At 37.8% G+C, this 26,470-nt stretch overlaps 1 protein-coding gene across 1 annotated transcript in view; it reads left to right on the plus strand.

The window, feature by feature from the left end:
• RC3H1 (ring finger and CCCH-type domains 1) overlaps positions 1-26,470 on the plus strand; it is a 106,133-nt gene that overhangs the window by 29,596 nt on the left and 50,067 nt on the right. Inside the window, exons 2-7 of the mRNA XM_007947099.2 lie at positions 4,695-4,815; positions 5,349-5,588; positions 6,024-6,199; positions 15,462-15,662; positions 21,002-21,134; positions 25,779-25,897. Coding sequence (XP_007945290.1) covers positions 4,695-4,815; positions 5,349-5,588; positions 6,024-6,199; positions 15,462-15,662; positions 21,002-21,134; positions 25,779-25,897 — 990 coding nt within the window. The remainder of the gene's footprint in view (positions 1-4,694; positions 4,816-5,348; positions 5,589-6,023; positions 6,200-15,461; positions 15,663-21,001; positions 21,135-25,778; positions 25,898-26,470) is intronic.

The raw sequence follows: 26,470 nt of genomic DNA on the forward strand, positions 1-26,470 counted from the left end.
GTTATTCTTTAGGGTTGCATAGTATTCCATTGTGTGTATGTACCATAGTTTGGTTATCCATTCCTCAGTTGATGGACACCTAGGTTGTTTCCATCTTTCGGCTGTTGTAAATAGTGCTGTGATGAACATGGGTGGGCACATGTCTGTTCTTGTCATGGCTCTCACTTCTTTAGGATATATACCTAGTAATGGAATGGCTGGATCAAATGGTATTTCTAATTCCAACTTTCTAAGGAATCACCATACTGCTTTCAACAGTGGTTGTACCATTTTACAGTCCCACCAGCAGTGTATGAGAGTCCCGTTCTCTCCACAACCTCGCCAGCATTTGTTATTTTCTGTCTTGTTGAATTTTGCTGCTAGTGCTGGGGCAAGATGGTATCTCGTTGTTTTGATTTGCATCTCTCTAATGGCTAATGATTGTGAGCATTTCTTCATATGTTTGTTGGCCACCTGAATATCCTCCTTAGTGAAGTATCTATTCATGTCTTCTGCCCATTTTTTAATTGGATTATTTATCTTTTGGTTATGAGGTGTTGGAGTTTTCTGTAAATTCTAGAGATAAGTCCCTTGTCAGATATGTCATTACCAAATATATTTTCCCAATCTGTAGGTTCTCTTTTGACTCTTTGGGAGAAGTCTTTGGAAGCACATAAAAATTTAATATTTAGAAGGTCCCATCCATCTAGTTTCTCTTTTGCTGTTTGTGCATTTTGAGTTATGCTTGATAGTCTATTTATGCCATATATTAGGGCCCTTAAATTTGCCCCTAGTTTTTCCTTGAGGAACTCTATCGTTTCAGGTTTCACATTTAAGTCTTTGATCCATCTGAAGTTAGTTTTTGTGTATGGTATGAGGTACAGATCTTGTTTCATTTTTCTGCAAATAGATCTCCAGCTTTGCCAGCATTTATTAAACAAACATTCCCTTCCCCATTGAATGGATTTCGGCCCCTGTTCAGCTCTTTTACTTCATTTTTTCTTCCATTTGCTTTAACATTGAGGAACAAGTTTCAGAGTCTCTTTTGACATCTGCTTTGGTTTTTTCTTCCTTTTCAATGACCTCTTGCTTGCTTCACGTATCATGTCCTTGATGTCATCCCGCAACTTGTTTGGTCTTCAGTGATTAGTGCTAAATGCATCAAATCTGTTCTTGAGATGGTGTCTAAATTCAGATGGAATATTCTCAAGGTCATACTTTGGCTCTCATGGATTTGTTTTAATTTTCTTCAGGTTCATCTTAAAGTTGGTTCTAAGCAATTGATGGTCTGTTCCACAGTTAGTCCTTGGCCTTATTTTGACTGATGAAATTGAGCTCCTTTGTTGTCTCTATAGATGTAGTTGATTTGATTCCTTTATATTCCATCTGGCAAAGGCCATGTGTAAAGTCACCATTTTGCTGTTGAAAAAAGATATTTGCAAGGCTCCAGGAATTGACAGAATACCACTTGACATGTTCCAGCAAACACATGCAGCATTGGAAATGCCCACTTGTCTAGGGGAAGAAATTTGGAAGATTGCTACTTGGCTAACCAACTAGAAGAGGTCTGTATTTGTGCCCATTCCAAAGAAAGGTGCTCTAAGAGAATGTGGATATTATCAAACATTGTCATTAGCATCACATGCAAGTAAAATTTTGCTGAAACAGTTGGAGAAGCAAATCACAGGAACTGCCCAAAATTCAAGCCAAGGATTATCACGGCTGGTATCAGATAGTTCTTGGCTGAAAACAGAGAGTACTAGAGAGATGTTTACCTGTCTTTTATTGACTATTCAAAAGCATTTGACTGTGTGATTTTGATCTTGCAAAAGTCTGTCATGGGATTTCCAGTGTAATTTCCATCACCAAGGCCATATTTTCCAATTAATGTTCTTTGTTTCCAACTTTCACATTCCAATCACCAGTAATTATTAATGCATCTTCATCACCTGTTCGATAAATTTCAAACTGCAGAAGTTGGTGAAAATCTTTAATTTCTTCATCTTTGGCATTGGTGGTTGATGCGTAAGTTTGAATAATAGTTGTGGTAACTGGTCTTCCTTGTAAGTGTACGGATGTTATCTTATAGCTGAAGTGTTGTACTTAAGGAAAGATCCTGAAATACTCTTTTTGACAATGAATGCGACACCATCCCTCTCCAGTTTGTCATTCCTGGCATAGTAGACCTTATGCTTGTCCAATTGAAAATGGCCGATACCAATCCATTTCAGCTGAGTAATGCTTAGGATATCCATTTTTATGTGTTCTATTTAATTTTTGATAACTTCCAATTTTCCTAGATTCATACTTCATCCATTCCATGTTCTGATAATTAATGGATCTTTGCAGTTATTTTTTCTCAATTTGAGTCATGCCACATCCGCAAATGAAGGTCTGGAAAGCTTTTCTCCACCCACTTCGTTAAAGTAAACTCTCTTTGAGGAAACAGTTCTTCCCCAGTCATATTTTGAGTTCCTTGTAATCTGGGGGGGCTCATCTTCTGACACTGTATCAGACAATAGCAAAATCCCATAACCCCAATATAATCATTAGGGAAACAATAGACAGATACCATTGAGGGGCCCTATACGATATACCTCACCGGTTCTCCTCATAACTGTCAAGTTAATTTTAAAAACCAGACAAATTCAGAGAAACTGTCATAGCCAAGAATTGCTTAAGGAGACATGATGACTAAATGGCATGTGGTAGCTTGCATGGTATCTGGAACAACAACAAATAAAGGGCATGAGGCATAAATTAAGGAAATCTTAGTATGGACTTTAGTTAATAATGTCAATATTGGTTCATTAATTATTACAAACATACTAACGTAATGGGAAAAAAAAAACAAAACAAGCCCACTGCCACTGAGTTGATTCCAACTCATAGCGACCCCCATTGGGTTTCCAAGGCAGTAAATCTTTATGGAAGTAGATTCCCTAGTCTTGATTCTGCAAAGTGCCTAGTGGGTTTGAACCACTAGCCTTGTGGTTAGCAGTCAAATGCCTTAGGCACTGTGCTACCAGACTTCCTTAAAGTAATATAAGGTATTAATAATAAAACAATGGTTCTGTACTATCTGCTCAACTTTAATTTTCTGTAAATCTAAAGCTGTTGTAAAAAAGTAAAATTGTAATAGGCCAAAGGACCTGAGTAGGCTTTTGTAAAAAAAAAAAAGCAAATGGCCAATTAACACACAAAAAGATGCTCTACCTCATTAGTTATCAGGGAAATAAAAACTACATCAATCATGAGATACTACTTTACACCCACTAAACTCGCTGCCATCAAGTAAGTTCAACTCATGTGACCCCTCCTTGGGGTTTCCAAGGCAGTATCTGTACTGAAATAGATTGCCCAATCTTCTTTCCCTCTCAAAAACCAAAAACCAAACTCACTGCCATCGAGTCAGATCTGACTCATAGCGACCCCTCTTTGGGTTTTCAAGGCATTATCACTATGGAAGTAGATTGCCCAATCTTCCTTCTGAGTGGCTGGTGGCATAGTGCCTAAGACACTTGACTGCTATACAGAAGACTAGCAATTCAAACCTATCAGCCACTCCTTGGAAGGAAGACTGGGCAATCTACTTCTGTGAGACTATGAGTCGGAATTGACTCAATAGCAGTGAGTTTGGGTTTTATAGGGACTCTGTAGCATAGTGCCTAAGGCATTTGACTGCTAACCAGAAGGCTGGCGGTTCCTTCCCACTTGTATAGTTACAATAAAAAAAAATTGACAATAATAAAGATGTAAAGAAATTAGAAGCTTCATACACTGCTGAAGGGTATGTAAAATGGTGCATACACTTTGGAGAACAATCTGGCACGTCTTCAAAAGTTTAAACATAGAGTCACCATAAAACCCAGCAATTCTACTTCTAGGTACATGCCCAGTAGAAGGAAAACATAGCCGCATTATTCATAATAGTAAAAATGGAAGAAAAACCCATGTGTCCATCAACTGATGAGTGAAAAAATATGGCATATCTACTTACCAAATCAAACCGGTTGCTGTCAAGTTGATTCCAGCTCATAGTGAACCCATGTGTTAACAGAGTAGAACTGTGCCATAGAGCTTTCTTACCTGTAATCTTACAGACTCAGATCTCTAGGCTGTTGTTCCCAGGCACCACTGGCTGGGTTCAAACTGTGAACCTTTAGATTAGTAGTTGAGTGTAAAACCATTTATGCCACCCAGAGACTATATTGGAATGTTATTGGGGGATGACAGTAAATGAAGTGTACTGGTAATGATACAAGATGGATGATTCTTGACAAAGTGTGAAATGAAAGAATCAGAGCAACAAGGACCACATATTGTATGATTCTACATACTTGAAATGTCCAGAATTGGCAAAGCCATAGATACAGAAAGTAAATTGATATCTGCCTAGTGCTAGGAGTACTGGGGAGAAATCAAGGATGATTGTTAAAGAGTATGAGGTTACCTTTTGGGGATAATGAGAGTACTCTAAAATTGATTGTGGTGATGACTGTACAACTGAATTTTGCACTTTAAATTTTCTAATGTTGTTACAAAAAAAAATCTAAAAAGTGAAATATATATTTTGCATATATAGAAAAGATCTTTTGAAAGAATTCAGTAAATTAAGTAGGAGTTTTGTTACAGTAGCAGTAAGTAAAATGTTCTCAATAACATAGTTGTTTAATTAATTAACACTCAAAAAGATCTGTTCATTTCGCCTCCAGGTCCCTGAGCAGCAACCCATTACTTTGTGTAGTGGAGTTGAAGATACAAAGCATTATGAGGAAGCAAAGAAATGTGTAGAAGAATTAGCATTGTACCTGAAACCACTCAGCAGTGCTAGAGGTAAATCTGATGTTTGTTTGAGTGTTCTAGAACCCAGAGCTGTTACATGCTACCCACAGGTCAGTCAGACTGTCAAAGGAACTGCTCTTGGACTCTGAAATTGCATTGTAAACCTAGTGTGTTAATTACCTAGTGTTGCTATAACAGAAATACTACAAATAGGTGGCTTTAACAAACAGAAGTTTATTTTTTTGACTGTTTAGTAGGCTAGAACACCATATTCAGGGTGCTGGCTCTAGGAAAAAGGTCCTTGTCCCTTAAACCTATTTCCTGGCTCCTTGGAGATCTCCGTGAGGTTTGGCATCAATCTTCCCTCATCTCTCTTGCTAGCTTGTGCTTTTTTCTGTTTTACATCTCAAAAGAGATTGACTCAAGTTACACCCTACACTAATCCTGCCTCAGTGTTACAAAGACAGCTTGTTCCCAAATGGGATTATAACCACAGGCATAGAGGTTAGGATTTATAACACATACTTTGGGGGGACATGATTCGATCCATAACACCTAGAAATAACTTTTTTACTCTTTTAAAGGAGTGGGTCTGAATAGCACTACTCAGAGTGTTCTGAGTCGCCCAATGCAGAGGAAGCTGGTGACTCTGGTTCATTGCCAACTAGTGGAAGAAGAAGGCAGGATTCGTGCCATGAGGGCAGCTCGATCATTAGGTGAACGAACAGTTACAGAGCTCATCCTCCAGCACCAGAATCCTCAGCAACTTTCTTCTAATCTTTGGGCAGCAGTCAGAGCTAGAGGCTGCCAGTTCCTTGGACCAGGTATATTAAAATATTATATTTACTGCATTAATAATTCTGAAAGTATGATGTCAGGACTATAAGTGTTGTGTAAAGACTAGTTCTTTACAATATTTTGTTATTACCAAGTAATATCCCACTTGACAATCATTGCTGTGGAAATTCTATAAGTTAGTTTTTCAGAGAACTTAAATTTTTTTTAATGCCTAAAATATATTCATTTTGATGGAAGTTTTTATAAAATGTATTAATTATGTATCTGCTTTCTTAAAATATACTGAATGTAATATAAAATCACCAAAAATGGTAAAATATTATTACAGTGTGTATTTCTTATTATGTTGCCCATTAGTTGAGTGGTATCTGTAGAAATTGTTAAATAGGGCTCTTCTAATAAAAGGGCTTGTGATAGCTCTCTGCACATGATAAATTTTGACTTTACCTAACTGTTGCTAGCAATGCAGGAAGAAGCTCTAAAGTTGGTTCTGTTGGCCTTAGAAGATGGTTCTGCTTTGTCCAGAAAAGTCTTGGTTCTCTTTGTGGTGCAAAGGTTGGAGCCACGGTTCCCTCAAGCCTCTAAAACTAGCATTGGGCATGTTGTCCAGCTCCTTTATAGAGCCTCCTGCTTCAAGGTATGAATCTATTTTAAATATCAGCTTGAAAGAAAACATTGTCCTTTCCCTAAACTTAAGTAATAAAACTGAGTTTAATAAAGTTGCCTGTATCTTTTTGGAAATTTCAGGTTTTTTTTTTTTTTTTTTTTAAAGAATGGAAATGAAGATGTAGGTGGTGGTGTTCTATTACGGTTAAATTCTATAATAGATGGATTGGATTTTGAATGCTGGATATCGAATAACATAAATCAGCCCTATGGCTTAGAAATTTTTGTATTTGAAGAAAGTGACCTCAGTTTCCCATCAAGATTATAAGCAGAATTGGTCTGGAGAGATAATCATTGAAGTACAAATGAGTTTTATTTGGTTGTTTATTCCTGGTGTAAGTCCCCATATACAATGCTGGAGCTCCAGTTAACATTTCAGTTTGCATACTGTGTAGTAATGCTGGACATTTTCTTTTGTATCCCAAATTGAATTAGCACCACTTCAGACATTGGTATATGCTCTCAATTATTATTTACCCTATATTCTTAACTTCTTAAAATCAGGGCTTCTTGCTTCTAATACAGCCTATAAGCAATACTTCATGGAATGGGGAAGCATGTCTCAAATTTAATTTGTTAATTTATACTAGCTATAAGGAAATTCAGGGAGCCCTGATAGCTCAGTGGTTAAGCACTTGGCTGTGAACCAAAAGGTTGGCATTTCAAACCCACCAACCACTCCATGGGAAAAGGATGTAGTCTGTTTCCATAAAGATTACAGCCTTGGAGACCCAACGGGGCCATACTAACTCTCTCTTACAGGGTCAACTTTGAGTTGGAATCCACTCAATGGCAGTGGGTTTAGTTTTGTTACAAGGAAATTCATTCCTGAGATCACCTTATTTCTTCATTTGACGCTCATAAGCTACAAAAGCTCACATTAGTCATCAAGTGATTCACAGAGTCAACAGGAGCATACAGGTTTAATTTTGGAAAAGCAAAATTAAAACTTCTGACTAAATGCTAACATTTTCTCTTTCTTGCTACAGTTGGGTTATATGCTGGAAATGGGGTGTGGACTCTGGGTCTGTCATATCACCCGTCCTGTCTGTCAGACCTCTAGCCATAATTACTCCAGTTAGTCCAGATTGTCCCTGAATGGCTCATGTATTTTATGTTTGTAGTAGTGAAATTGTACAGTGTAATCTGAAGTACTCTTCAGATTCTTATTACAGTGTTCCATTAACAGTACAAGACATATATAATATAGGATGCTTTTTAAAAAAAAATGAAAAGGAAAATTCAGTTTTCTCTGAAAGATGATAAAAACTAAAACCAAACCCACTGCCATTTAGTCAATTCTGACTGGTAGCAACCTTATAGGACAGAGTAGAACTGCCCCATTGGGTTTCCAAGGCTGTAAATCGTCATACAAACAGACTGCCTCATCTTTCTCCCGTGGAACAGCTGTTGGGTTCAAACCACTGACTTTTTGGTAGCACAACATCACTAGAGCTACTCTGAAGGATAATAACCTCAAAAACCCCTGAATACCAAAAAGTAAACTTTTTTCAACCCTAGTCAACAGCAGGGAGCTCCGGTAGCATAGTGCCTAAGGCACTTGACTGCTAACCAGAAGGCTGGTGGTTCAAACCCACCCTCCACTCCTCGGAAGAAGGAAGGTTGGGCAGTCCAATTCGGTAGTGATACTCCCTTGGAAACCCAAGGAGGGGTCGCTATGAGTCGGGTCTGACTAGATGGCGTGTAACAACAACACAACGTTCAGAAGCATTAATAGTAGCAAGATTTGAAATTTGTAAAAATCTAATTCTGGCCTTTTGTTTACATAAACTTATGAAGTCTGTAATTTCTTGGGTCGGTCCCATTTTTTCCTCTTTAATTTTATGTTTCTTTTATTTGTTGCCTATCCTTTTTCTTCTGTGGTGGTAGTTTGTACTGCATTCTCAATGAGGAAAAGACTTAACTTCTCTCATTCCAGTATGTCTCTTGCCCTTAATTTTACTCCTTTGGCAGAGTTTCTGCTAAGTGTTCACGAAAACCCATTTCACTTTCCTCATGGCATTTCATAAGACTACATTTTCCATCATTCCTTGCAGATAATTGTGGCCATGTATTCTGGTTGTGTCGTTTTAGCATCTGATATTTCCACCATTCGTCTCTCAGTTTGTTGTTGTACTGTGGTGGCTTGCCTGTTGCTGTGAGGCTGGCAGTTATGCCACTGGTATTTCAAATACCAGCAGAGTCACCCATGGTGGACAGGTTTCAACAGAGCTTCCAGACTAAGACTGACTTAGAAGAGGAAAGGCCATCCACTTTTCAAAGAATTGGCTGGTGAAAACCTTATGAATAGCAGTGAAACAATCTCTGATATATTACTGGAAAACTTTATGAATAGCCCTGAAACAATGTCTGATATAGTGCCAGAAGATGAGCCCCTAGGAAGGAAGGCACTCAAAATATGACCGGGGAAGAGCTGCCTCCTCAGAGTAGAGCAAAATTTAATGATGTGGATGGAGTAAAACTTTCGGGACCTCCATTTGCTGATGTGGCATGACTCAGAATGAGAAGAAACAACTATAAACATCCATTAAGAAGCAGAACATGGAATGTATGAAGTATGAATCTTAAGAAAATTGGAAGTTGTCAAAAATGAAATGGAACACATAAAGATGGATATCCTAGGCATTAGTGAAATGAAATGGACTGATTTTGGCCATTTTGTATCAGACAACCATGTGATCTGTGCTGGGAATGACAAATTGAAAAGGAATAGTGTGGCATTCTTCGTCACAAAGAATGCTTCAAGATCTATCCTGGAATCTTAAAAGCTTGTAAGCAGCCATCTAGATGCAATGATGGTTCTTCCTGATCCAGAGCAAAGAAAAATGAAAAAAATGAGACACATGGAAACAGTCCAGGGAAGTGATACACCATGCAGTCCTTAGCCTTTATGACTATGAGACCAGAAGAACTAGATGGTGCCCGGCTACCTCTGTGAACCACTCCAAGGGGGATCTGTGTAGGAGATCCTGGATAGAGTGGGAGAACAATGTGAAACAAAATTCAAAATCATTAATTTAAAAAAATGGGGAACCAGTTTTGCTGGTCTGATAGAGCCTGGTGGAACCCCTGAGACTATGGCCCCTAGCTGCCTTTCAGGTCTAGAATTGAACCCAATTCTGTGGCTTCCAGCCAGACAAAAGACAAGCATATGAGCTAAACATTTACATTAGGTAGATACTAACTCCTTGGAGACAGCAATCATGGGAGAACACAAGGGCAGTGTATGCACAGGGAGATACCTTGGGGGCGCAGGAGTCCATGGAGGAAATGGGAAGAGAGCTGTTGGACTGTGAGAAATTGCAGTCAATGTCCTGAGACAAAGTTTATGTAAACTGCTGTATGGAAAATGAATTTTCTGTGTAAACTTTCACCAAATTATAACAAAAATTTTTTTCAAAAAAACAGATCTGTCCTGGAGTACAGTGCTGTCAATGATAGGATGATATCATATGCGTAGAAGAAGATCAGTTAACACTACTATTATTCAAATTGAATGCACCAACCACCAAAGCCAAAGACGAGGAAAGCGAAGATTTTTACCAAATTCTGCAGTCTGAAATTGACCAAACATGCAATCAAGATGTGTTGATTATCACTGGTGATTGGGATGCAGAAGTTGGAAACAAAGAAGAATGACTGGTAGTTGGAAAATATGGCCTTGGTGATAGAAATAATGCTGGAGATTGCATGATAGAATTTTGCAAGACCAATGACTTATTCATGGCAAATACCTGTTTTCAACAACATAAATGGTGGCTATATATGTGGACTTTGCCAGATGGAGTACACAGCAATCAGACTGACTACATCTGTGGCAAGAGGCAATGGAGAAGCTCAATATCTTTAGCCAAAACAAGGCCAGGAGCTGACTGTGGAAAGGACCATCAACTGCTCATAAGCAAGTTCAAGTTGAAGCCAAAAGACAATTAAAACAAGTCCACGAGAGCCAAAATATGACCTTGAGTATATCCCACCTGAATTTAGAGACCATCTAAAGAATTGTGGGATGATATCAAGAACATCATCCATGAAGAAAGCAAAAGGTCATTAAACAGACAGGAAAGGAAGAAAAGACCGAAATGGTTGTCAGAGGAGACTCTGAAACTTGCCCTTGAACAGAGATTAGCTAAAGCACATGGAAGAAATGACAAGATAAAAGAGCTGAAAGAGCTGAACAGAAGATTTCGCAGAGCAGCCCAAGAAGACAAAGTGAATTATTATAAAGAAATGTGCAAAGACCTGGAGTTAGAAAACCAAAAGGGAAGAACATACTTGGCATTTCTCAAGCTGAAAGAACTGAAGAAAATATTCAAGCCTTCAGTTGCAATATTGAAATACTCTATGAGCAAAACACTAAGTAATGTAGGAAACATGAAAAGAAGATGGAAGAATAAACAGAATCATTGTACCAATGATTCTGTACCAGTGATGTACTGGCTGATGTTTATCCATTTTAGGTGGCATATGATCAAGAACCAATGGTACTGAAGGAAGAAGTTGAAGCTGCATTGAAGGAACTGGTGAAGAACAATGCTCCATTAATTGATGGAATACCCATTGAAATGTTTCAACAAATGGATGCCACGCTAGAGGCACTAGCTTGTCTATGCCAAGAAATCTGGAAGACAACTACCTGGCCAACTGACTGGAGAAGATCCATATTTGTACCATTCCAAAGAAAGGTGATCCCACAGAATGTGGAAATTACCGAATAATATCATTATGCCACACACAGGTGAAGTCTTACTGACAATAATTCAAAAGCGGTTGCAGCAGTATATTGACAGAACTTCCAGAAATGCCAGCTGGATTCAGAAAAGGACATGGAACGAAGGATATCATTACTGACTGATGGATGTCAGATGGATCTTGGCTGAAAGCAGAGAATACCAGAAAGATGTTTACTTGTGTTTTATTACCTAAGCAACAGCATTTGATGGTGTAGATCATAATACATTATTGTTAATATTGAGGAGAATGGGAATTCCAGAACATTTAATTGTGCTCATCGGGAACCTGTACATAGACCGAGAGGCTGTCATTTGAATAGAACAGGGCAATGCTGCATGATTTAACATCAGGAAGGGAGTGTGTCGGGGTTGTAGCCTTTCACCATACTTATTCAATCTATATGCTGAGCAAATAATCCAAGAAGCTGGATTATATGAAGAAGACTATGGCATCAGGATTGGAGGAAGACTCATTAACAGCCTGTGATATGCGGATGACACAACTTTGTTTGCTGAAAGTGAGGATGACTTAGAGCACTTACTGATGAAGATTGAAGACTATAGTCTGTGGTATGGATTACATCTCAACATAAAGAAAATTAAAATCTTCACAACTGGACCAATAAGCACAATAAATGGAGAAAAGATTGAAATTGTTACAGATTTCATATTACTTGGATCCACAATCCACACCCATGGTAGCAGCAGTCAAGACATCAGACGACGTATTCCACTGGGCAAATCTGCTGCAAAAGACCTCTTTAATGTGGTGAAGAGCAAAGATGTCTCCTTGAAGACTAAGGTGCACCTAACCCTATACTAAGCCATGGTATTTTCAATCGCCTCCTATGCATGTGAGAGCTGGACAGTGAACAAAAAAAAAAAAAACAACAAAGAACAGTTGATGTTGATGCTTTTAGTTGTGGTGTTGGTGAAGAAAACTTACACAATACCATGGACTACCAAAAAGAATGAACAAATCTGTCCTGGAAGAAGTGCAGCCAGAATGATCCTTGGAGGCAAGAATGGCCAGGCATTTAGTTTCACTCCCCATTTACCATGCCCAACCCTAACCCAGTCTACTCCCCTCCTTGCCCAGTAACCCTCCCCCTGTGCCCCTCATAGTTATGCACTCCTGTTTGTTCTGCATTTCCTCCGTGTGAATGTTGCCCCTCTGATGCCCCGTGGTTATTGCTCGAAGGGATGTATTTCCATAGAGTATGTGGGTGCGTCATCCTGAGTTGAGTGGTCTTCATGTATATCTTGTTAACTGTTGTGCTGAGAGCCAGCTCCTGGGAATGAGTTTTATTCCAGGTACAGAAAGTACTCCAGGGCCATAATATTGGGGGTTTCACCAGACTCCATCTGACCAGTAATTCTGGTCATATTATTGAGTTTTTGGATCTTGTTCCACATTTTTCCTCCCACTGTATTCAGGATCTCCAGACTTGATCCTTTCCTGAGTGATTGGCATTGGTAGCGGGCACCATCTAGTTCTTCTGGTCTCAAGGGCCATTGTGTCCTACAGCTGATTGCTTCCAAATGCCCTTGAGTTTTTCACACACACACACACACACACACACACACTCTTCTTCACTTCTGACACTAGGAGATCATTAGCTACATCTTAGATGGCGACTTGAAAGCTTTTAAGACCCCAGTCACTACTCACCAATGTAGGATGCGGAACAAGGCTTTTATGTATTTTGTTGTGCCAGTTGAGTCTGGTGTCCCTCAGTCATCTGATCTACTTTGGTTATGTTCTCAAAAGGGACTGTGTCATGCTTAGTAAAGTGGCAGGTCAACGAAAGAGGGGAAGGTCCTCGATGAGATGGATTGACACAGTGGCTGCAGTAATGGGCTCAGGTATAGCAAGGATTGTGAGGCTGGCACAGGACTGGACAGTGTTTTGTTCTGTTGTATATAGGGTTGCTATGAGTTGGAGCAGAGTCGATGGCACCTAACAAGAATAACATAATTTCCATTTGAAAACCCTTTCAAGCTTCAGAATAATTCTAGTCTTTCTTAGTATAGTACATTTCTGGGACTTTAAACATTGCTTCTCTTTGGATATCCTTCATTGTTACTAATCCAGAGAATGTTGAAAGCCAGATGCACGGAACCAGTATATCATGAAGAAAGCATATTCCACATTTTAATTTAGGTTAGCCTGTATCAAGGGGGTGTTCTCAAGCGTATATGCATATATGCTTGATCTTTTGACTTAATGGAGAAATAATATTTAGTTTGTGTGACTGTAGCTTTTGTTTGTTTCCTGTTTATGTCCTTTCTATCCACCTATATAAAAAAATTTAAGTTATACCTTCTTGTAATAAGAAGGGGGTAATACATTTTTAAGTCTGATGTCATTGTGACTTAGAAATCTTGGCCATAGTAGTCTAGTTTCTTTGGTGGGAGGGAAGAAAAAAAACCTGGGAGTGTTGTATATTAGAGCTGACAAGGGACAAGGTGTTATATTCAATTCTTGGTCACAGCCAGCTACCCAGATGGACCTAGTAGTTAAAACCTGTGGCTTCGGGACCATAGTCACAGGGGACATCAACTTCAATTGGCATAACATACTACATGAAACATTGTTCCACCTCCTACTTGGGCAAGTAGCGACTGAGATCTTAAAACCCTGCAAGCAGCCATCTAGATGCAATGGGGTCTCTCCTCGTCCAGCGCTAAGAAGAATGAAGAAAACCGAAGATTCATGGAAAGAACTAGTCCTAGCGACTGACACACCATGAGATCCATAGCCTATACAACTATGAGACCAGAAGAAATAGATGGTGCCTAGCTACCACTGTCAACCACTCGGATGGGGATCTACGTGGGAGACCCTGAATAGAGAGGGAGAACAATGTGGAACAAAATTCAAAAGGATTTGGAGTAAAAAAAAAAAACCTGGGAGTCTTATGGGAATAAAAGGTTATTAACGAGGCAGAACATGTTCTAAACTATATTAGGGTTTAAAACCCACCCACTGCTGTCAAGTCGTATCCAACTCATGGCGTCCCCTCCTTGGGTTTCTGAGGCAGTATCAGAAGTATGGAAGTAGATTGCCCAACCTTCCTTCCGAGGAGTTGCTGGTGAGTTTGAATCGCCAGCCTTCTGGTTAGCAGCCAGATGCCTTAGGCACTACGCTACCAGAGCTCCTATATTAGGGTTTGTTGTTGTTGTTGTTATGTGCCATTGAGTTGCACCCAACCCATAGTGACCCCTCCTTGGGTTTCCGAGGCAGTATCACTACGAAAGTAGATTGCCCCATCTTCCTTCCGAGGAGTGGCTGGTGGGTTTGAACCGCCAGCCTTCTGGTTAGCAGTCAAGTGCCTTGGCCACTATGCTACCAGAGCTCCCATATTAGCGTTTAGGAGATCCTATATTACAAGTAGGGAGCTCTGGTAGCATAGTGCTGTGAGTCGGGTCCTACTTGATGGCACATAATAACAACATAGTAGAAGTAAATTATTTTACTTTGATTTGTTAGGCCTATGCCCAGCATCCCGTTACACTCAACATGTGATTTATATTGACGATAATAATAGTACTTACCTCAATAAGTTGAGAGAATTAAAGGAATTAGTACAGGTAAAACACACTGGTTGGCACATACTAAGTGCTCAGGAAGTATTAGCTGTTCTTATTATATAAGATGCTATAACAACAACAATTATCACCATTATTATAATCCACATTCCAGATTTTGTACTTTCTGGCAGTGGCCTAACTCACAAAATTGCATGGAAAATTAAACCAAGTACAAATGAGTCATCTCTAGAATCATACTTGAAGCAACCCCTAGTGGTGCAGTGGCTAAAGCACTCAACTGCTAAGCAAAATGTTGGCAGTTCCAACCCACCATCCACTTCTCAGGAGAAAGATACAGCAGTTGGCTTCCAATAAGATTTATAGCCTAGGAAAACATATGGGGCAATTTTACTCTGTCCTGTAGGATTGTTATGAATCTGAATTGACTCAATGGCAGTGGGTTTGGTTTTTTAGAATCGTATTTACATCTGTAGTTCTTCCAGTTATCAGTACCAGCTATCTCATTACCAAGCATGCCCAAAAGAAATAATCCATAGTTACATTGGAGAAACATACATTGCTTTCCAAAATAGTTGTATGAATGTTTTCTTCTTTTAAAAAATTTATATATACACACACTTTCAGTGTGTATGTGTTTGTGTGTATATACATGTACATACTCAGAGGCACACAGCTGTTTTCAGGTCTGTTCAGTCTTTGAGTTTCATTTTAACACATTCTTGTTCTGTAAAGCCTATAAGGAAGATTTGGATATTTATAAAGAAGGAAATGTCTTGAAGGCACAATGATAGATTCCATTTTAATCTTGTTTGTGGTTAAAATAATTTTTGTTGCATTAAAAATTAATCATGTGTATATGTTCATATATAAGTATAAATTCATTTTTTTACCTGACTCATTGTGCAGTTGTGTTTGTCTCACTAGGTCACCAAACGTGATGAAGACTCTTCTTTAATGCAACTAAAGGAAGAATTTAGAACCTACGAAGCTCTGCGGCGAGAACATGACTCCCAGATAGTGCAGATTGCTATGGAGGCAGGTTTACGAATTGCACCAGATCAGTGGTCCTCTTTGCTTTATGGAGACCAGTCTCACAAATCTCATATGCAGTCAATTATTGACAAGGTAGAACCTTTTTCATTCTATATTCCCTTAACTAATATTGGAGTTTAAATAATTCATAGTTTGGTAATTCTCTTCTTTAACAAATATATATTAAAGTGACTGCTATATGTCAGGCTTTTATAAATTATACTTTATGTAGCCAAGTGTCATAATTAGTCACATCACAATATTAGTTTGTTCATATAAATTCAAACCCAAAAAAACCAAATCGCTGCCATCAAGTCGATTCTGACTCATAGCAACCCCAATTAGGTCTCCGAGACAGTAAATCTTTATGGAAGTAGATTGCCCATCTTCCTTCTGTAGAACAGCTGGTGAATTTGAACTGCCAATCTTCTGGTTAGCAGTCAGGTGCCTTAGGCATTACACCACCAGAGCTCCTTTGTTCATATAAAGATTTGCTTATTGTATTGCTTTATCCAAAGCCTCCCATATTTCTTTGAGAGTTTTCCTTCTTATTTTATTATTGCCTCTCGCCCTTTTATTATTTTTCTCTGAGTTTTGGTCATTGTGTTAATTAACAGATCTGTAACTGTCTCTCTCTGGCAACTATTTATATTAGTCTGTAAAATCTATGGATATATTGAAGTTTATTATTATTCTCAGTTAGAATAAATTTCACATAATAATGAAGTTACCACCATTCTAAGTTTGATCAGACATTCGATATGCTAACTTATCTATGGTCTGTTACAGTGATAAAACCATTTGAGTAGGCATTAGCAGACATTAATTCTATGTTAGGCTCCATTATTTATTTGTGACTCTTAAGAGGTATATTTGACTCTTCTTAAAACTAGAATAATACTGTAACTGTTTTTACTGTCATTCAACATGAAATGTATGAAATTTCTGTGAAAAAGCCTTTAAGCACAGTGCATTATATTGTATACTTAGTAATAGCCCATTGTCATCAAATCGGTTCCTCATAGTAACCCTGAAGAACAGAGTAGAACTGCCCAGTAGGGTTTCCAAGGCTGTAAATCTTTATGGAAGTAGACTGTCACACCTTTCTCCTGCAGAGTGGCTGGTGGATTTAAACCACTAACCTTCAGTTAGCAGATGAGCACTTTAACCACTGTGCTACCAGGCCTCTTTTGCTTAATAATTGTATTTACTTTTTACTATTTTATTTTAAATACTTAGACTTACAGAGATGATTGTCAACTCTAGAGATGACCATACATTTAATTTAGGGAAATAGGGTCAAGATGGAAAGAGTAGCCTAAATAACATTAACACTTATTGAGAGTTTGCTGTGCCAGGTAGCTTTAATAGAAGCAAGGATAGGGAAACTTTGATTCACTTACTTTGAGCAAGTCATCAGGAAAGACCATTCATTAGAAATGGACACCATGCCTGGTAAAGTAGAATGCTAGCAGAAAATTTTGAAACCCTCAGTGAGATAAATGACATAATAGCCACAACAGTGTACTCAAACATAGTAATAATCATGAAGATAACACAGGATCAGGCAACATATTATTCTGTTATACATAAGTTTTCCACCATTTGTCTGTCAGTTTGTCGTGCTCTGGTGGTTTGTGTGTTGCTGGAGATTGAATGATAGAATTTTGCAAGACCAATGCCTTATTCACGGCATATACCTTTTTCAACAACACAAATGGTGGCTATACATGTCGACCTCACCAGACGGACTGCACAGGAATCAGATTGAATATATCTGTGGCAAGAGGTGATGGAGAAGCTCAATATCTTCAGCCAAAACAAGGGTAGGAGCTGACTGTGGAACAGACCATCAACTGCTCATATTCAAGTTCAAGTTGAAGCTGAAGACAATTAAAACAAGTACACAAGAGCCAAAATGTTCTCTTTATTATATCCCTCCTGAATTTAGAGACCATCTAAAGAAGAGATTTGATGCATTAAACACCAGTGACCGAAAACAGAAGAACTATGGGATGATATCAAGAACATCATCCATGAAGAAAGCAAGTGGACATTAAAAAGACAAGAAAGGAAGAAAAGACCAAAATGGATGTCAGAAGAGACTCTGAAACTTGCCCTTGAATGGAGAATAGCTAAAGCAAATGGAAGAAATGACAAGATAAAAGAGCTGAACAGAAGATTTCACAGAGCAGCTTGAGAAGACAAAGTGAATTATTATAATGAAATGTGCAAAGACCTGGAGTTAAAAAACCAAAAAGAAGAACATGCTTGGCATTTCTCAAACTGAAAGAACTGAAGAAAATAATTGAAGCATCAAATTGCAATATTGAAAGGTTCTATGGACAAAATATTGAATGATTCAGGAAACATGAAAAGAAGATGGAAGAAATACACAAAATCACTGTACTAAAAAGAATTGGTTGATGCTTATCCATTTCAGGAGGTGGCATATGATCAAGAATCAGTGGTATTGAAGGAAGAAGTCAAAGCTGCAGCTGAAGGAATTGGTGAAAAACAAGGCTGCAGGCACTGACGGAATACCCATTGTAAGATGTTTCAACAAACAGATGCCGTGCTGGAGACACTCGCTTGTCTATGCGGAGAAATTTAGAAGACAGCTACCTGGCCAACTGACTGGAAGAGATCCATATTTGTACTAATTCCAAAGAAAGGTGATCCCACAGAATGTGAAAATTATCAAACAATATCATTAATATTGCATGCAAGGAAAATCTTACTGATGATAATTTAAAAATGGTTGCCACAGTATATTGACAGAGACTGCCAGAAATGCAAGCTGATTCAGAAGAGGATATGGAACAAAGGATATCATTGTTGATGTGAGATGGATCTTGGCTGGAAGCAAAGAATACCAGAAAGATGTTTACTTGGTTTTATTGACTATGCAAAAGCATTCAATTGGGTGGATCATAACAAATTATGAATAATATGGAGAAGAATGGGAATTCCAGAACACTTGATTGTGCATGTCAGGAACCTGTACACAGACCAGGAGGCTGTCATTCTAACAGAATGGGGATACTGCATGGTTTAAAATCAGCGAGTGTGTCAGGATTATATCCTTTCATCATACTTACTCAGTCTGTATGCTGAGAAAATAATCTGAGAAGTTGGACTGTATGAAGAAGAATGTGACATCATAATTGGAGGAAGACTCATTAAGAATCTGCAGTACACAGGGACACAACTTTGGTTGCTGAAAGTGAGAATTACTTGAAGCACTTACTGATGAAGATTGAAGACTGCAGTTTGCAGTATGGAATACAATACACCTCAACATAAAGAAAACAAAAATCCTCACAACTGGACCAATAAGCAGCATCAAAATAAATGGAGAAAAGATTGAAGTAGTCAGAGATTTCATATTACTTGGATCCACAATCCACACCCATGGAAGCAGCAGTAAAGACATCAGATGACATACTGCACTGGGCCAATCTTCTGCAAAAGAACTCTTTAAAGTACTCAAGAGCAGAGATGTCTCCTTAAAGAGTAAGGGGCACCTCACCCAAGCCAGGGTATTTTCCGTAGTCTCATATGCATGTGAGAGCTAGACAGTGAATAAGGAAGACTGAAGAAGAATTGAGGCTTTTGAGTTGTGGTGCTGGCGAAGAATACTGAAAAGTACCATGCACTGGCAAAAGAACTAACAAATCTGTCCTGGGGGAAGTGTAGCCGAAATGTTCCTAGGAAGTGAGAATGGCCAGACATGGTCTTACCTGCTTTGGTCTTCCCTGGAGAAGGCTATCATGCTTGGTAAAGTGGAGGGTCAATGAAAGAGGGGAAGGCTCCTTAACAAGATAGATTGACACAGTGGCTGTAACGAGGGACTCAGGTGTAGCAGGGATTGTGAGGCTGTCACGGGACTGGACATTGTTTCATTCTGTTGTACACTAGATAACTATGAGTTGCAGACGACTTGGTGGCACCTATTAACAACATAAATTTTGTCGTGAGTTGGAAGTAACTCGATGGCACGTAACAACAATAGTGCTCTCAACAACCCTGTGTTATCCCTTTTATAAGGAAGCATAGGGAGATTATGTAATTTTCCATGGTCACATAGCTAATAAATGACAGGGCTTCAATTTGAACTTGGCACTTTGGCTCTAGAATACATATTCTTAACCAATAAACCTCTTTCCAGACTATCCTGACACTTTATTATTCCTGGGATAGAATTTTTTGAAAAGAATAGTAGATTGGTGTCAGAAGAGAATTTGGAAATGTATTCTGTAACTTCTTAGGTATAATTTTCGGTATATAATATATGTTGTTTGCTCTGTCCTTTAACCAAACTTTACCTGAAACTCCTACCTTTGGACAGAAGCTTATATCTGAACTTAAGTAATTTACTGATTAGAATTCACTGAAACCTTAATGATCTCGTAAAGGAGTAGTTTTCTACCACTGAAGAGAAACTTGACTTGTGTTTATAACATTTCTTACAAACAGGTTGTCTTCTTTTATCTGAACGGTACTATGTAAATAGTATTATCCTGTAATAATTTTCTTACATCATAGCAATTCCTTTGAATTTAGTATCAGGATTTCTGTACAACAAAGTGGTAAATAAATTTTATAGTGTATATGAGTTACATTTAATTACTTTATAGAATATCCTTTCTGGGTGGTGCAAATTCTCTTAGAGAATTTAATGTTAATTAAATAGTAATTTTTCTAGCTAGGAAACTTTAGGTACTGTCACATAATCAATTTTTTTTTTCTCCCCTGTGAAAGATCATATTATGGCCAGCTTAGGGGAGTTAATGCCAAAGCATGTGTCATTAAGCCTTGGGATAATGTATAACATGATAGCTTCCAAGAATCACAAACCAATGTAGGTTTTTATTTTGTTTTAAGCTAGAGTTCATTTAACAGATGGACTTTTTATTGAATCTTTTAGGGTTATATCCAGTACCATGAGCTTTGATCTATAACAGAGCTTGAACTCAAATTCATTTTGACTGACTTCAGTTTCATTGTTCTTGTTGTTATATAGCATTATCTGTATATTTCTAAATTTAAATAATTTGTAAGTACCCCAAGAGCCTAACTAATACAGTGCTGTAATACTATAGGATAGAAAGAGTACTTCTAAATTAAGGAATCAAGAAAAGTGTCACATGTAACCTTTGTGGAATGACTAGGCATTCAAATTCTATGTAGATGGAAAGAGCAGACAGCAGAGGGAACAGAGTATACAACATACTAAGCCATGGAAGAGAAGAATTACAGAGTTTGTTCAGGTAGTGGGCAATCCAGTCTGGCCAAAGCCATGAGTATATGGGAGGAGAAAAATTAAATTTAATGAATCATAAAAATGATTGTGGGTGGGACTGTAAATAATTTTTATTTCAAAAAGATTTCCTGGCTTTTAGGAAAGTTAATATTTTATCTTTTTTAAGTTGCAGACCCCAGCCTCTTTTGCACAAAGTGTTCAGGAACTAACAATTGCTCTCCAGCGAACTGGAGACCCAGCAAACTTGAACCGATTGAGACCCCATTTGGAGCTGTTAGCAAACATTGACCCTAGTCCAGGTAAACCCAAGAGAAATTAATGGACTGTCCTATGTCTGCCCCTCAGTGCTTGTCAATGATTCTTTTAATTATCTTTTGTTACATTTCTCTGGAGTATCTCAGAGTAGTTATAGTTAGTTCAGATATTTTCTGTAGTACTTGAGATCTCTGGCTCTACTCTAGTCCCTATTTTTTTCAAGTTAGTGTACTTCAACTAATGTTGATTTAATATGTTAACCTGTATTGTGCTTCTCATTTAATCAGGAAAATAGATTCTCCCTGGGCTTCTTTATTTTTCCTGTTTCTCCCATCACATAATTAGACTATATTTTACCATTCTCACCTCTTTGCCAAAGCTCCAAGTTTTCCCTCATTTTTTTCTACATCATATGTCCTTAATTGGGAGGAGCTCTGGTGGCGTAGTGCCTAAGGCATCTGACTGCTAACCAGAGGGTTGGCAATTCAACCCTACCAGCCACTCCTCAGAAGGAAGATTGGGCAATCTACTTCTATAGTGATACCATCTTGGAAACCCAAGGAGGAGTTGCTATGACTCAGGTCCGACTCGACGGCAGTGAGTTTGGTTTTTTGTTTTTTGTCCTTAATTGCATTTTCTTGATCCCAGATTTGTATCTATCACTGTCCATTCTTATATTTTGGAACTGAAACTCTTGGCATTTACTAGTAATTTTCTAGTCTCTTAATTCCAAAGCCCTTCTTTACTTGAATTGTATTTAGCATTTGATAATGTTGTTGACCATGTACTTGATACAGAAACTCTCCTGAGATGTTTTCTGTAGTCTCATGGCTCTTCTCTGACTGCTCTAAATGTGGCTTCTGTCTGCTTTTGACTTCTTTCTTCTGGCCACTCAGGAGTAGGTAGGATGTACTCTTGGAACTTTGCTCTCCATTCTCTGTTGATGGTGGTCATTCATTCACAACATCAGGTATTATTTCTGAAAATAGATTCCCAGATAGCTCTACTACTGTTAATCTCTTCATCATTCCAGACCTACTTTCCCAAATGTATGCTGAGATTCTCCTTCTTCTCCTCTTGTGTTTTAAAGCGAACTCTTTACTTGATACTTGCTTCCTCTGTGTTCCCTCTTTTAATGACTCTTTCTCTGAGGTATATAAGCTTACAGTCTGAATCTTTTATCTTGCCTCATATCTTTCCCCTTACTTAATATACATGCCATTCAGACAACAGTTATCTGTCTTTTCTTTTACAATGTCCCTCTTTTCCGTGCCTTTTATTATTACTGCTTTAGTGAGGTCCTCATTCCTTTTCTATGAGACTCAGTATCTTCTTACAACTTCTACTCTTTTAATTCTTCCAATCCAGTCTACTTATTGCTGTAAAATAAGTCATATCTCTGATCTTATTTCTTTATTCATGAACTTACACTGAGATTCCATTGCTTATAAAAAGAAAGATCTAGAATGCTTGACTATGGGAGCCACCCACCTTTGTAGAATTATCTCCCAAAATTGCTTAATCAAACCAGACTATTTCGATTCCTTACATATATAATGTTGGGTTTTTATTCTTTCTTTCTGTGGTTTGATCATTCTGAGCAATCAGAAGAGAACTTGCACAAACTTTTACCACCCCATATCAATCTATCTACCTGCATCTGTGCCAATGCATTCTGCTGTCCTCTTATAATAGTGGATACAGACTGTAGTCCTAACTATAGCAACCCTCTCCTCATGCACTAGATATCATCTCAAGTATATCCCTTCTGTATTCTTTCTTGTATCATCAAATTTTTTCCTACTAAAATGTTCTATCAATGTAACAGTTACAGTAAAGCCTGCAAAAGCTGGAACTATGTGGGAAAACACTTAATATTTTTCACGAAAATGAATAGTAGAAAAGTGATGAGACTTTACCATGTCAGAGGCAGAAAACTTGTGACACTTGGAAAAACTAGGCAATCCCATTGATTTCTGGCTCTCACAAGTTTCACTGTTTTATTTCTTAACCCATTTTTTAACTCTTAATCCCTATCCAGCTACTACTCAGTTTCTTTCCTTTTTGTAGCACTCTGTTGAACCTTGTCTACATTTATCTCCACCACTCTGTCAAAACTGCTTTTGTCAAGGTTACAAGTGATTTCCATGTTGCTAATCTAAAGGCATTTCTGGTTCTTAATGTATTTGACCAGTCAGCAGCATTTAACATTGTTGCCTACTCTCTCCTCCTTGAAACAAGTTCTTTTTGTTGTTTTTTTCCCCACTTAGTGTCAGGGCTACCACATTCTTCTAGCTTGCTTTTTACTTTATTGGACCCTCATTTTCAACCTCCTTTGCTGATTTCAGTCTATTTCCATAGACACTAACCTTTGGAGTGCTCCAGAGTTTAGTTCTTAGATTGCTTCTCTTTCCTGTTTATACCTAGTCTCAAGTTAATATCATTTGGTTTTATGGCTTTAAATATCACCTGTATGACTAAAAACTTTACTATATTTCCTCATATCTGAGGCCCTCATTTTTTCCTTATTGTAGCATTTTCTGAAATTGATACGCATTTATACAATTGATGATGTCATGATTTAATTAGCAATCTTCTTTCTCTTTATGTAGCACATAAAATAATGATGTGTGTTACAATTGATGGCATTTTATAATCTGTGGAACACAGTGTATCTTCAGCCCAGATTTTTTCCCTAAACCTATATATTATTGCCTACTCAGCATCCAGCAGCTCTAATTAAGTTTGAAATGGTTAAGTTTCAAACTTGACCTTTACAAAAATGAGCTCTTCTAATCCCCCCAATTCTGTTATTGGCAGTGCCATCCTCAGTCCAAAAACCTTAGAGATATCAACTCTTTCTTACATAATACACAGCTGAATAACCAGTAGACTTTATAGGCTCAACCTTTAAATCAGTATAGTTTTATCACCTTCACTGCTCATCCTCATCTAAGCCATGGTCGTCTCTCATCATGTGTTATGGAATACTTTCTTTTGTCTGGTTTTAGCATACAAGCTGGATTAATTCTGTCACCCCTCTGCTCAAAAATTTTCCAGTGGCTTCCCATCACTCACAGTAAAAGCAGAAGTCCTTTCTACAATGTACAATGGCTTTCATGATCTGGTGTTTCCAGTACATCCTGACTTCATCTCCTACCCTTTTTACCTCTTAATTCACTCCTCAGTCTGCTTCCATGGAACATGCCATCATGGCCTTTGCACTTATTCTTCCCTCTACCTAGAATGTTCTCCTCCCAGTTTATCCACAAGGCACACTCCATCACTCCCTCAGGTTTTTAATAAAATATAACCTTTTCAGGGATTCCTTTACTGGCTACCTGTCTAAAATTTACATATACTTACCAACTCCCTTTCTTTGCTTTTTATCTTTTCAACTCATCATTATCTTAATAATCTATGTTTTGATTATTTATCTTGTTTTGTTGTCTGGCCCTTTCCTAGAATATAACAGACTTTTGTTTTGTTTGCTGCTGCTTTCCCAGCAACTACAAAAATATCTGGGACTTAGTAGGTGTTCTGAAATTACTTTTCCAATGAAGATTCCTTTCACCTCTTCATCTGCACCTTCTTTTCCTATTGAAATTCTGTACATAATTCAAAACTCAGTTCAAATAACATCACCTAGAAGTGTATAAGCAGTGTCTATACATCACCTTTCAAGGTATTTCTGGAAAGAAGTCATCTTTATTTCTGTGTTCTCACTTTATGTATGTATGTATGTATAAGAACATTTTATATTAAGGCTTATGATTAATTTCATTTTGAAAAAATTACAGTGCTGACACAGGGCAAATACTTACTGAATGAAGAGGATGGGTAGCAGTTTCTCTTTTAATAGTTCTTCTATTTTTTAACATTTTTAAATGTTTTTTAAACATTTTTAAACATTCTACTTACTAATAGCTGACTTATACAAAACTTCAAAATTCACAATTACAGTGTAGTTTGGGTCACACAGTTTGTTGGTCTGTACAATATTCTAAAGTTGTTATGTACCAACACTTTAAAACTGGGAACTTTCACATAAAAATCTTGAATTTAATCTTTCCCTGGAGGAAGAATTGGTTTATCTGTTGTGCTAGCCTTGCATCTTCATCTAACAATAATCAGGTAAAGTTGAGTAGTAACTGCAGTAATTGTACCTTTAGATGAGAGACCTATCACTACATACCTGTCGAAATGGCTAAAATGAAAAATAATGACAATACCAGGTACTGGCAAAGGTGTGGAGAAACTAGATCACTCAAATTGCTGGTAGGAATGTATGATACTGCCAGTTCGGAAAATGATTTGGCAGTTTCTTAAAAAACTAAACACAAAACTGCCATATGACAACATAGTCCTTGTCATTCATTATTGTCTCTTCAATACTAAGTATAATGGCAGTTATCATTTTGTTGGCTGGCCCACTTGATTCCTTTATGCTACTTTCCCTTTCTCTGTAGATACTTTCATTTGCAGTTCTAGCTTTAAAAGAGTATACTCATTTCTTTAAAATTATGTTTAGATGAACCAGCTATTACTTGAAAAACTGTATGTATAAGGCTTAACTAGATTTTCACTAAAGTGTTGACACTAAGTACTGTGTGTTCCTCTATTAATTAAATTTTGGACAGACCCTTGAATAACAATTTTTAAATTTTATTTTTTCATGTAATATATAGATGCTCCTCCTCCTACTTGGGAACAACTAGAAAATGGTCTGGTTGCTGTGCGTACAGTGGTGCATGGGCTGGTTGATTACATCCAGAACCACAGCAAAAAAGGAGCAGACCAACAGCAGGTAAGGGAAAAGTTTCAAACTAGAAATAAGCCACTATGGGAATACCCAGAGATAGAAACAAAGCCAAAAAGATGACATGACTCTTTTTGACTATAGATTATGATTCTTAGAGTGTGAAACTAAATTAGTTTAGTAGCCAGTTTGTTGGGTTAACTTGGTGATTTTATCTACATTTAAATACAGTAATCCTTGTTGGTCTAATGTTGTGCTGGAGTCACTCTTCGTGTTGGATAAAGTAGCATTTGATGGATCAAATAGATTCTGTGCTAACAGCTTATTCCATTTAAATGAGGTTATTCTCTCTTAGTATTTCATTTCATTTTGGCAATAGATATCTTTTAAGTGCTGTATCCCTCCAGTATTGTTCACATATCTATGGGTGTGTTTTCTTTTTTTATTATTATTTTATTTTGATTTGGGTGAAGATTTACAGAGCAAATTCACTTTCCATACAGCAGTTCACATATACTTTGTTTCATGTCATTGACCACAGTTTACCACAATGCAACAGCTCCCCTCCCACTTCCTCCCCATAGTTACCTCTTCCCAGTGACCATCCCTCCATACTCTCCT

Source organism: Orycteropus afer, unplaced genomic scaffold, assembly GCF_000298275.1.
Source record: "Orycteropus afer afer isolate SDZICR_OR568_19922 unplaced genomic scaffold, OryAfe1.0 scaffold00175, whole genome shotgun sequence".
In the NCBI taxonomy this organism is placed as follows: Eukaryota; Metazoa; Chordata; class Mammalia; order Tubulidentata; family Orycteropodidae; genus Orycteropus; species Orycteropus afer.